The sequence below is a fragment of the Panthera tigris genome, chromosome C2 (genome assembly GCF_018350195.1).
Source record: "Panthera tigris isolate Pti1 chromosome C2, P.tigris_Pti1_mat1.1, whole genome shotgun sequence".
Classification (NCBI taxonomy): Eukaryota; Metazoa; Chordata; class Mammalia; order Carnivora; family Felidae; genus Panthera; species Panthera tigris.
Genome location: NC_056668.1, coordinates 119,929,983 through 119,942,917, shown reverse-complemented (window position 1 = coordinate 119,942,917; position 12,935 = coordinate 119,929,983). Strand labels below are relative to the sequence as shown.

The window sequence follows — 12,935 nt, the reverse complement described above, 5'->3', positions numbered from 1 at the left end:
CACAGATGTGTTATACCTGGCTTAACTCTTCATATTGGTGCTGATTATGGTCTCTACGATTGTGCAGGCACTTAGGCAATTGGTTTTGCTTATCTGAGAATAAAGTTACATTTTTATAACAGTTACCCTTTTAAGACAGTTTGGGATTTTGCCAGTTTAGGCTTGTTGGCCATCCAGTTGATGACTTATCAGGAAAGTTCGCCAGCATAGCTGCCCCTTGTAAAATGAATAAAAAAAAATGGAGCTCAGTTCTTTCAGTGCAGAAGGATGCTCAGGAGAAATGTGAATTATGTCATACCCATTTAATAGCTTTCTCTGTCCAAAGAGGGGTCAGGCTGGTGTGTAATATTTAATAAAGTCAGTGGTCTCCCAGTTCATATTTATATTAGAAAGTCAGTAGACATTCCAGTTAACTAGAGAAAATCTGATGAAGTAACAGTTTGGTAGGGAAAGGAGAAAGGTTTCAGAATCTTCTTGGTCTCAAGGGCTGTTCTTAATGCCTTTTCGCTGAAACTGTTCTGGATCCTGGGGTTTTAGATCCTATAAATTATAAATGGCTGCTTAGACTAATTTGGTAAAGTTTTTTAAAAATTTTTGTAATTTTTTTTTTTTTTTAAATTTTTGAGGGTGGGGAGGGGCAGAGAGAGGGAGAGAAGGAGACACAGAATCGGAAGCAGGCTCCAGGCTCTGAGCTGTCAGCACAGAGCTAGCTGCGGGACTTGAACCCAACAAACCGTGAGATCATGACCTGAGCCAAAGTCAGACACTCAACTGACTGAGCCACCCGGGTGCCCCAATTTTGGTAAAGCTTTTAGACGTTCATGGAAGTTAGAAATTTGAGGGAGGATAAAAGATCAGATCCCATTTCATCTAATTGGGAAGTTCATTTTTAGAATATACTTCCTTAACTTTCTAAATATATACTTTGTTATGTCAGGATACCCTTGAGGACTAGGAGCGGGGGGAGAAAGACTTTAATTGGTGAAAGAAAGTTTTTTAAATTATATGGGCTAAAAAAACAAAGCGGAGAAGGAAAGCAGTTTTGGAATTACTGAAGAAATATATGGCACATAACAAAATCTATGGGAAGATACATCTGTCTATAGAATTCAACATAACCTGCCCTGTTGGTGAGTCTCTGGTCAGTGATCCTGGCTGCCTTTGGGCTGCATCTTTCAAGATGACTCTGAAATACTGTGCTCTTCTGAGCTGTCTCAGGCATCCAGGTAGGACTCCTTCCATGCCAGGTGTTTGGAAACTGGTTAAATGCTGTGTTCCTCATTTCTAAAATTGCAAAGTGAATTCTAGTAACTGCCTTCTGGAGGGTTTCAGGACTGACAAATGATGTGCCTGGTAAATATGAGTTGATCTAGCAAGAATTCTTCCTCCGAAACTTTACTAAGAATTTTACAAAGGCAGCTTTCTTTTAAAATGCAAATTTTTATTTCACAAGTATATAATATATACTTTATATATTATTACATAAGTAATGTGTATTATTATTCAAATACATATGTATGTGTTTATATGGCTTGTGACCACATTATATTTGGGAGACTGCAGAGTACCCGGACCTAGAGACAAGAATGAAACACAGTTTGGTTCGATGACAGCTTAGTGATGAAGCAATGAGTTACTCACTTTCACACCTTGAAAAAGTTACTCATGACTATTTAATTTATTTAAAAATTAAATAGGGGCACCTGGGTGGTTCAGTCGGTTAAACGTCGGACTTCAGCTTAGGTCATGATCTCATGGTGTATGGGTTCGAGCCCCGTGTCGGGCTCTGTGCTCACAGCTCAGAGCCTGGACCCTGCTTTGGATTCTGTGTCTCCCTCTCACTCTGCTCCTACCCCACTCATGCTGTGTCTCTCTTTCTCAAAAATAAATAAACATTCAAAAAAATTAAAAATTAAATAGTGGGCAATGGTATATTTTTTAAAACCCAAAGATTTAATTATACTTTAATTAGAACCAGGCCCCAGAATAACTGTAAGGTACAGAAATTTGGGGAAGAACCCCCCCAAATTCCCAAGCAAGTATGTATACAAGTGACAAATGAGCCGTAACACTCTTCGAGGACTTCACACAATTTAAAACGATTTTTAACTGATCAGTGAAAATGTTAATGTATAAATTATTTGAAAAATTATGTGCTTACTTTATTCTTTTTGTGGACATTATTCATGTCTTAACATTTTACTTCCTGACCACGTCCTTTACATTTATAAATGCTACCCTTCTCTCAAACTTGAAATGTTTATTTTACTGAAGGAGTGGGGTAAAATGTAAATGAAAATTGTACAGGCTACCGGGAGACATGTATGCCCTGTGTAAGGACAAGGCATAAAAGACAGGCATTCCTTCCATTCCTTCCCTCTGCGGACTCTCTTATTGTCTGGCCCACCTATGCTGGGAAATAGTGTTATGGGGTATCTGTTCCTATTTGTTCCTTGTCAGGCAGACTTCTCAGGTGATTTCTTCTAGAGATTTTACTGCCTGTGTATTCTGTATTGCTTAGATAAATGTTTTCAAAGGGCTAATGTTCTTTTTATAACATTGTTTTTTCTAGCTATAAAGACCTGAAGGTAGTCTTTTCTTCGAAGATGGAAAACAGTACCACTACCATTTCTCGGGAAGAGCTGGAAGAGCTACAGGAAGCATTTAATAAAATAGGTATGCTTGAGAAAAACTAAATACGACATTGCTATTCTGCTTGATGTCAGACTTCCAGGAATGGAATACCCTCTATTGGTTTTACTACCACCCATTTACCCCTAGCTTTATCCTGTTTCTCCCCCCCACCCCCATCTAGGTTTCACTGGATTCTTTCTTTCTGAAAGATAAATTAAGACTGGCTTGAATTTCTAAGAGAATTGGACTTTGAATTCTTTGATAATTTCTTTGCTGAGAGTAATCCAGGTTAATGAATGACAGTGTAACTGAATACGTTTAACATGATATCCTCATTACAGAAAGAAAATATAGAAACACTTCCTTGTTTATAAACTGAACTCTGGCCTTCACGTTTGTTGCTAACAGTAACACTTTCTGACTTCGCGCAGAACATTTTAAAATCTGAATATTGTTTTTAAGGGCTGTGTGTCTTATTTTTCTTCTTTCACTTTTTAAAGCCATTCATTGTTTTGTCTTTATAACATTATCATTTGATGGCTTTGTATTTTTCTTCCAAAAAAATTCCCTCATACTCTTTTGGATCACAATTCTTCTGCGCTTTGCTCCTAGGAAACCTGTGGCAAACAAGAAGATAAATATCTTTTGCTCTAGTCTGCAAACGCATGCAAGTGAAAGGCGAGCCCAGTGAAAGGATCTTGGAATGGTGACACCACCAATCCTGCTCCTCCCATAGTAGGCTCCTTCTCTGGTACAGAGGAGCAGTCTGTGGGGCGCCTGGGTAGCTCAGTTGGTTAAGCATCTGACTTCAGCTCAGGTCATGATCTCTCCGTCCGTGAGTTTGAGCCCCGTGCCAGGCTCTGTGCTGACAGCTCACATTCAGATTCTGTGTCTCTCCCTCTTTCTCTCTACCCCTCTCCCACTTGCACTCTTTCTCACTCTCAAAAATAAATAAACGTTAAAAAAAAAAAAAAAAGACAGTCTGTGAGAAACGGTCAGATAATAGACTGGGGTGGACATATGATCACAGTTGATCTTGGGCCTAGATTTCTCACAAACCTAGTGAATCATGACTAAAATTCATGTAAATGAGATGTGGTACAGAATTTTAGAGACCAATATAAAGAGAAAAGAAAGATCGAAGTTTGAAAAAGAAAGCCTCTCCAGAAAGAAAAAGTAAAGCTGTCAGGAAGCTCACAACTTACACATTATTGCTATGAAGTGAAGTGAGTTGTACAAATCTCTGGACCCTTCCACTTCTCCCTGCACAGCCATCCCCAGAGTAACTCAAACCTTCCGAATACAGTCTGTGTGGTGGCTGAATTAGGCTCATAGTGAATGCCTTAATCTCGTTTTTTTTTTGTTTGTTTTTGTTTTTTGTTTTTTTGAGGACAATATATTTGTCATTAGAGCATTGCATGAATATGGTATGGCCTCTAAAAGATTATTTTTAATAATAAATTTTATAGAGTATTATATGCAGTGCCCAGAGTCTTTTCAAGTCAAAAATTAGGCAATTATTAGGACATTCTGCTCATTTTGAGTGTTGAAACAGAGGAAATAATAAAAATGTATCCCTAGTCTGCTATTGGTGTTATTTTATAGGTGCAGTTTGGTAGCTTGAATAAAAGTGCTGCCTAGGTCTTGGTAGAAATGAATGAATTAGTAATCTCTTCTTTGTTTAGTACATGAACTTTACTCTTTATGACTCATGGACATATAATCCTGCAATATTTATTTAATGATATTTTGAATAAATAATTCACTGATGGAACAAATCTGACAGCCAGATAATTTACTCTGTATGAAGGCAGTGCTAACACTCGCATAATATGTACTAGCTTTATTGACCAGATAAATTGTTCCTTAAGAACCTACTATTCCCTCTGATAATTTGTACGAAACAACCTTTCCCAGAGGCAGAGGGACATGCCCATCCAACCTTACTAGATGGGATATTTTGGGGTCTCTAGGGAGAGATGAGAGGTGAAAATATTTGTCTTTTTTTCTTTTTTTTTTTCCTTTGTAAGTTATGGTAAAATAGACATAAAATTTACTATTTTAAGAATTTGTAAGTGTCCAGTTCAGTGGCATTAAGTACATTCATGTTGTATGCAACCATACCACTATCTCTATCTTTAGAACTCTTTCATTTCCCTAAACTGAAACTCTCTACCCAATAAATACCAACCCCCCATCATGAATAACATTCTATTTTATGTCTGTACCACATTTTGTTTATCCATTCATCTGTTGAAGGACATCTTGAGTTGTTTCTACTTTTTTGCTACTGTAAATAACGTTGCTATGAACAACATTTGTCTATCTCAAAATATAGGAAACAATTCTGAACTTGTACTAAATAATGATATTTTGCTCTAAGTTCGAAGAAAGTGATATTTTTATTGCAATGTCCAGTAGTTTAGCTTATTAGCTGACTTTTGAGATTATAGCAGTATTTTGGTTATTGGTAGATTCTATTTTAGAAACTTTCCACTTGTTCTGCACACTATTAAGTCTAAAAGTTTTTGTCTTTATAATTAATTGAGTATAGTGAGGACAGCTCTTTTACTGAAAGGAAAAAGTAAAATACAGGAAACACAGCAACTGTTACCAGATGAACAAATAAAGCCTATATAACAAGGTGGATCCAGGCAACTAATCAGACAGTCCAAAGCCATGTTGCCAACTCTGGGCAGAAGTGTTTTGTGTTGCCTTTGTTCTGTGTCAAGAAGTGTTATCTAGTCTCTAGGGAAAACCCAGGGAAGGGAATCTCAGCGATAACGTGAAAACACCTGGAAACCCTTCCAAGAGTCCAAATATAGGTGTGAAATTATTTCTTGAACACTTGATGGAAAAACGCCATCAAACATGATTCGGCCTACATAATGGTATCATAAATACATAATGAAGAAGCAATGAATTATTAACAAATGAAACAGAAGTGCCACCAAGTGAAATGTAGAACAGAGATACCTTATGTGTATTTAATATGATGCACATATTTTATAGAGAATGTGGGGCCTGCAGATCCATTTTGTAAATTCTGTGAGGTTAAAGTCTGGATGGGTGTTCTGCTAAACCTGAGTTTTTCATCTGTCAGAGCATTGTTCAAACTGTGCACTTAAAATACACATGGTAGTCCTAAACCTATGGGGATAAAGTCCATTTACTACGAATATTTTGATAAAGTATATAGACTCCCTTGTACAGTTCAGGTGCAAGAGAAAAGGTTACTGCCACTTGTGAGACAAACCTGAAAGGTTCTACCTGCCTGTGAATCTCCCATGAGGCCTTCAGGGTGCACACCTTGAATAAAGAGTGCAAATGAGATTTGACAATTCGTAATTTATCTTTACAGATATTGACAACAGTGGGTATGTTAGTGACTATGAACTACAGGACCTGTTTAAGGAAGCAAGCCTTCCTCTGCCTGGCTACAAGGTGCGCGAGATTGTGGAGAAAATTCTATCAGTGGCTGACAACAACAAAGATGGCAAAATCAGTTTTGAAGAATTTGTGTCAGTAAGTAATTCAGTTTTCTGGTTACTGATCTTTTTGCTTTGAGAAGAGTTTTAGTAATGTCATTGCTCTCTGGTCAAATCTGGCTTCAGAGACCAGAAAAAAACACTGCTTTAAAATGACGAGTAGGGGGGCACCTGGGTGGCTCAGTCGGTTAAGCGGCCCACTTCGGCTCAGGTCATGATCTCGCAGTCTGTGAGTTCGAGCCCCGCGTCGGGCTCTGTGCTGACAGCTCAGGGCCTGGAGCCTGTTTCAGATTCTGTGTCTCCCTCTCTCTGACCCTCCCCCGTTCATGCTCTGTCTCTCTCTGTCTCAAAAATAAATACATGTTAAAAAAAAAATTTTTTTTAAATGACGAGTAGGATGACAACAACAATAGTGTCCACAAGTAATTCATAAAACAGAGGGAAAAAAAATTCTCAAGTTGTTGGAAGTCAGATTTAAATAGCAATAGCTCATGTGCTAGTAAGACTACAGTTGAGTTCAGTGCTTATTGACTATCTGTGTGTATGCAATGTTTTAATGTCTCAGTACTTGGTCTTGAGAAATGGAATATTTTTGTGTGTGACTGAAATAGCTAAGGTATGGAAGCTATACCTCCTGGAAACTGGTTATTTCCTCATGCTAAGTGATATCTTTAGTTTCAGCAAATACCGCCAGGTAAATCCCAATGCTGGCTATGATACATGGTGTCATTATTAAAAAGTACCTCAAGGCTCAGGGAACCGAACAAGATGAAAAATAATACATGACTCAACTGACAAAAGAAAAGTAGATTGTAGCACTGAATATTGAATATGTTGTGTTTCAAAAGTTCAGGCCAAGAGAGATGGCCACACTGCTATTGCCAGCCAGCAGTTGAGTGAGCTGCCACACCCTTCCACCACCACCACCGCCATGACTGTATTTTTCATATGAAAATATAACCATTAATGTAATTGATTAAATATTTGTGAAATGTGAACTGTCTGGTTTTGCATCCTTTGTTCACTAAGCAAAGATTTGAGCTCCTTTCTTGCTAGGTTCTGCTAGGCACTGTGTGTGAATAATGCAATGAACAAAAAGAGAGATGATCCCTGCCTTCAGGGGCTTTACATGTGGGGAAGCAGGGTCACACAAATGGCTAAAAGAGATCTATGATAATTGCTATGGTAGAGCAGTATGGGTCCCTTGAGAATTCACAGTAGAAGGAGCTGAACTTGCTGGTGAGGCTAGAGATCCCAGGGATGCAGAGAACGTGTCGGAAACTATGAAGACCGAGCTGAGATCTGAAGTAAGATGTTAAACAGGTAAAAGGGGTTGAGTGGGAGAAATGAACGATGTGCGAGACAGGCTGGCTTCAGGGTTGGTGGATACTCTCAAGCACTTGGAAACAAGTTGAGCGTGGATGGGGGGAGATGGTGAAGGTAAGGAATACAGCTAGAGAAATAAGTTGGGGTCAGGTCATGCAGGATCTTGTAGGATTTTCATTTTTATCGTAAGTACAATAGGAAGCCAGTGATGTAGGAGGAAGAGAGTGTGAGGTGACATGATCAGATGCGAAATTTTAAAAACTCACTCTGGAGTCACCTGCATGGCCCAGTTAGTTAAGCACCCGACTCTTGATCTCTGCTCAGGTCATAATTTCACAGTTCATGAGATGGAGCCCTGCGTCGGGCTCCACACTGTTGGCACAGAGCCTGCTTGGGATTCTCTCTCTCTCCTTCTCTCCACCCTTACCCCCATGCATGCCCTCCCCCACCCCAAATGAATAAACTTTAAAAAAATTTTTAAAATTAAAAAACAAAAAACCCAAAAATACTTCACTCTGGCTGCTGCTTAGAGTACTGATTAAATTCAGTCTGGCCAGTCACAAGAGTGATTGGGAGAGGGTGTTTGTCCAAGCTACGTTATTTCCTATGACATCTGACTTATTTATTTTAACCTGTATGCATTTGCAATGTTCAGACAAGCAAATATCTTCACTAAAGCATTTAAAAATCTTCATCATGTAGTTAGTTATTCTTTAGTTTTCAATACAAAAGATCATGGCAAGTGTAGGAGAATAATTTCAATGCATTCAATTTAAGCTTAATAATAACAAAGTTTCTTTTAGTCCTTGCAGTGCAAACGTTTGTACATTTTGTGTTATGGGTAAAATGACATGAGTGCTGTCTATGCACACAAGCAATAAGGGTGAGAATCCCAGATGAGGATTTATTTTGATGTCATTCCAAATAAACAAAGAAGTCTAAATAACTTGTAATTCTTCATGTTGAAAGGTTTTTTATGATGATTTGGCCAAGGCTCAATTTTACTTATATTCCATTCCAGCTGATGCAAGAGTTAAAAAGCAAAGACATCAGTAAGACGTTCCGCAAAATAATTAACAAGAGGGAAGGGATTACTGCTATTGGAGGAACATCATCCATTTCCAGTGAGGGCACACAGCATTCTTATTCAGGTAACTTCCAACTCTAAGTTTGATCTTTCATTCATTGACTCATTCACTGAGTCTCGTATTTCATCAAATCTAAGATGCCGTTCATTGTAATTCACACCATTGTTTTATGTACCATTGAAAGAAAATCAGACTATAATGTGCCATCAAATTTGACATGCCTCTCAGTTTCAGAGCTGTCAGGATGAAAAATTGTAGAATCACTGAAACCAGTGGGTCCCTACTGTGTCAGGCACAGCACACAGCACACAGCAAAGAGATTAGAAAGAACAAAATAAAAATTGTTTACATTTCGGCATTGACTGTGTTCAGTCATGACCTCTGAATGGATTTTTCATCTTGACTGGTGAACTGAGTTTGCTTTTAGGCCTGATCTGAGAATTTATGGAGAGGTTTATTGCAAGGACGTTTTCCTTCCATTTTCCAGGACCTGAGATTCCTGATTATCAAGCAACTGGGTGACTAGAGAGCACAGTACCTGATTTGCTGAATCTGATAGAATCACTGGATTGTTGCCCGGTGGGAAATCCAGAGTCACATTAACTCTTAAGATGATATGTCTTACCCCATGTTAAGCTTACTTCTCGTGGGCGAGATGTCTGAGAACCTTTGGCCCAGTTCCTTTTGTCCATAGGAGTATAATTCGAACTGTGCTTTTTAAATTATTAACAAAAACTCATTGTAACTTTTCCCTCTTTTCCTTTGAGATCTGAATCTGTTAATTGTCCTCTTGATTGGTTTCCTTTCTAACTGGATTTTTCTATAGCAATATACTCACACTTTTCCCACCCATTGTAATTTTTTTCTATCCTTTTCCCACTAGAGAAGTGTGGTTAAAGTCAGTGGCCTGTAAATGCTACGTCTATTTTTTGATAGGGATTCAGTCCTTAATTCCATTTCTACCTATGCATTCTAATGAAAATGTTGTCAAATTTTAAAAGATTTTAAAAGATCTTTTTATTGAGATATAATATGCATATAGCAAAGTGCTATAATCTTACCGTACAGCTCAGTGAATATTTGCATGTGTAAACATCCATGTAACTGCCACCAGATCAAGAGAACACATTTCATCACTTTCACTGGTTCCTTCATGCCTCGAACAGGAACTGTTTCTCCCCAGAGGAAACCACCTTTCTGATGTCTGTCACCATATATATTTTTTTCTCATTTATTGTGGTATAAGAGGCACATAGTAAGAGCATACAGTGTACTATTTTTAAGTATATGGCTTGATGGTTGATGATTTTTTTTTTACATAGGAATATGTACATGTGTAAACGATTACCCATGTAAATATTACCTAGAACTAGGTGTGGAGTATTTAGTAGCTTTTAAAAAAGAGCAGCTTGGGGCGCCTGGGTGGCGCAGTCGGTTAAGCGTCCGACTTCAGCCAGGTCACGACCTCGCGGTCCGTGAGTTCGAGCCCCGTGTCAGGCTCTGGGCTGATGGCTCGGAGCCTGGAGCCTGTTTCCGATTCTGTGTCTCCCTCTCTCTCTGCCCCTCCCCCGTTCATGCTCTGTCTCTCTCTGTCCCAAAAATAAATAAAAAACGTTGAAAAAAGAAAAAAAAATTAAAAAAAAAAGAGCAGCTTTATTGAGATATAATTGAGATGCTATGAAATTCACCCTTTAAAAGTGTATAGTTCAGGGGCGCCTGGGTGGCTCAGTCGATTGAATGTCTGTGCAGGCAGTGCAGAGCCTGCGTGGGATTCTCCTCGCTCCCTGCCCCTCCCCCACCCACTCTCTCTCCCTCTCTCAAAATAAATAAATAGACATTTAAAAAAGAAAGTGTACAGTTCATTAGTTCTTAGCACACTCACAGAGTTGTACAGTCATCACCACTGTCTAATTTGAGAACACTTTCATTACCCCAAGGAGAAACCCTATGCTCATTAGCAGTCCCTCCCAATTCCTCCTTCCCCTAGCCTCTGGCAGCCATTACTCTAGTTTCTATTTCTGTAGATTTGCCTATTGTGGAAATTTCATGTAAATGAAATCATACAGCAGTGGCCTTTCACTTGAGAGTTGACAGGCTCCTTCACTGGCATAATATTTTCAAGGATCACCCATGTTGTGACATATATTATATGGCATTTTTTTATTGCTGTACAATATTTTGTTTTTTGGATGATATCACAGTTTGTTCTTTTGTCTATTGATAGACGTTCAGGTTGTCTCGGCTATTATGAATAATGCTGTATGAACATTTGTATACACATTTTTGTGTGGACATATGCTTTAACTTATCTTAATACCTAGGAGTGGAATTGCTAGGTCTTTTGGTAACTCTGTGTTTAACATTTTTAAAAGCTACCAAACTGTTTTACAAAGTGCCGCACCATTTTGCATTCCCACTAGCAATGTATGAAAAGTTCCAATTCTTCACATTCTCACCAACACTTGTGATTGTCCATTTTGCTTATTATAGCCATCCTAGTAGTTGTGAAACAGTTTCTCAATCCCAGTTCCTATACCTGGAACATCTTTCCTTTCCCTGTCCATCTTAAAAATCCATCTTTAAAATCCATCTTTCAAATCGTACCTTCTCCATAAAGCCTTTTCTTGACCACCCCAACTGGAAGTGATTCTTTCTTTCTTTAAATTCTCTAAAACATTGCTTATATCTCTCTTGTGGTGTATTTATATCCCTTATGTTGTATTTCTTTGTATATCTTTATCATAAAGATACAAAGTTACCACAACTGGAACTAAAATGGAAGGTACCATATCCCATTGATGTTTAAATCCCTATATTCTGGGGCGCCTGGGTGGCTCAGTCGGTTAAGCGTCCAACTTCAGCTCAGGTCACGATCTCACGGTCTGTGGGTTCGAGCCCCGCGTCGGGCTCTGGGCTGATGGCTCAGAGCCTGGAGCCTGCTTCCAATTCTGTGTCTCCCTCTCTCTCTGCCCCTCCCCCGTTCATGCTCTGTCTCTCTCTGTCTCAAAAATAAACGTTAAAAAAAAAAATTAAAAAAAAATCCCTATATTCTAAGTCTCTGAGGAGGTATGTATGGTGAAGCAAGAAGATAATCTTAAAAGGCAGATTATGATATGTACAAAAGAGAAATATTAGTAACTGCGTCTGTGTGTGTGTGTGTGTGTGAGTGAGTGATAGATAACATTTTGGGAATGCCTGCCAAATATGCCCTTAGGAAAATTACCTAATTCTAGGAATTGGGGAAGGTCAAGTCACCATATGCTACTCTGTGATAGAAATGGGAATTATGGGGCACCTGGGTGGCTCAGTCGGTTAAGCAGCTGACTCTTGATTTCAGCTTGGGTCATGATCATGGTTTGTGGGATTGAGTCCCACCTTGGGCTCTGCACTGACAGCATGGAGCCTGCTTGGGATTCTCTCTCTCCCTCTCTCTCTCCCTCTCTACTCTTGTTCTCTGTCTCAAAATAAACAAACCTTAAAAAAAGGGAACTATTTTCTTTGAAGATTTATGTTGTTAAATGATTTTTATATTTACAGAGTAATAATAAAGCAGTAGAACATTTTTCTTTTAAGTTTTCTTCCTATTCTTCCCACTGCTTAGCTCAACGATATTTTCTGTCTAAAGATCAGTGTACCCACAGAAGAAATGATATGTTGAGAAGCTGAGGATGCAGATGACTGAGAATCCTCATATCTAGACTTGCATCAGCTTTCTTATAGTAGGAATTCCACAGAAATGAAGCTGTTTTATTCATTCAAATAACTCTTGATTGAAATTAATATTTCTGTCATAAGCCCCAGATCACAACTCTGTAAATTTTGGTGGGGGTTGTGGAGTTTATTGTTGTGGAAATTTGTTTCTTGTATTTTTAACCCTGGTGTGTGTGTGTGTGTGTGTGTGTGTGTGTGTGTGTGTGTGTGTAATCTGAACTCTGAGAGTCAGCTTCTGATTCATTAGCTTTCAGGAACAATATGTATTAGTAAAGATTTTAGAATCAAATAGAATATTTATTGTGCTCATTTAAGCTATACATCTTCCTGTCCCCTAATATATCAGATGAAAAAGTGGAATGAATTCCCCTTTCTCTTTAAGCCCTTATGCCCTCTTAAACCCTTTAGTATTTTAGTAGAGTTTTAATAATAAGCATTTATTATCTCTGAACATAAGTTAAAAAGTATGTTTTTGTAGTATGGTTAATTTTGTGCAGTGAGGTTTGATAACTAAGATTTTCTGTTTCCAGAGGAAGAAAAAGTGGCTTTTGTTAACTGGATAAACAAAGCTCTGGAGGATGACCCTGACTGTAAACATCTCCTACCCATGAATCCTCATGATGGCAGTCTTTTCAAATCACTTGCGGATGGCATCCTTCTTTGGTGAGTCAAACTTTAGGTTCAGGGA

At 38.5% G+C, this 12,935-nt stretch overlaps 1 protein-coding gene across 3 annotated transcripts in view; it reads left to right on the top strand.

Annotated features, from left to right (window-relative positions):
- The window catches only part of PLS1 (plastin 1), a 122,740-nt gene that overhangs the window by 77,952 nt on the left and 31,853 nt on the right, over positions 1–12,935 (top strand). For all 3 annotated transcript variants that reach the window (XM_042999038.1, XM_042999039.1, XM_007086336.3), the window contains exons 2-5: positions 2,573–2,676; positions 5,996–6,159; positions 8,470–8,599; positions 12,778–12,910. In XM_042999038.1, the coding sequence (XP_042854972.1) occupies positions 2,573–2,676; positions 5,996–6,159; positions 8,470–8,599; positions 12,778–12,910 (531 nt within the window). The remainder of the gene's footprint in view (positions 1–2,572; positions 2,677–5,995; positions 6,160–8,469; positions 8,600–12,777; positions 12,911–12,935) is intronic.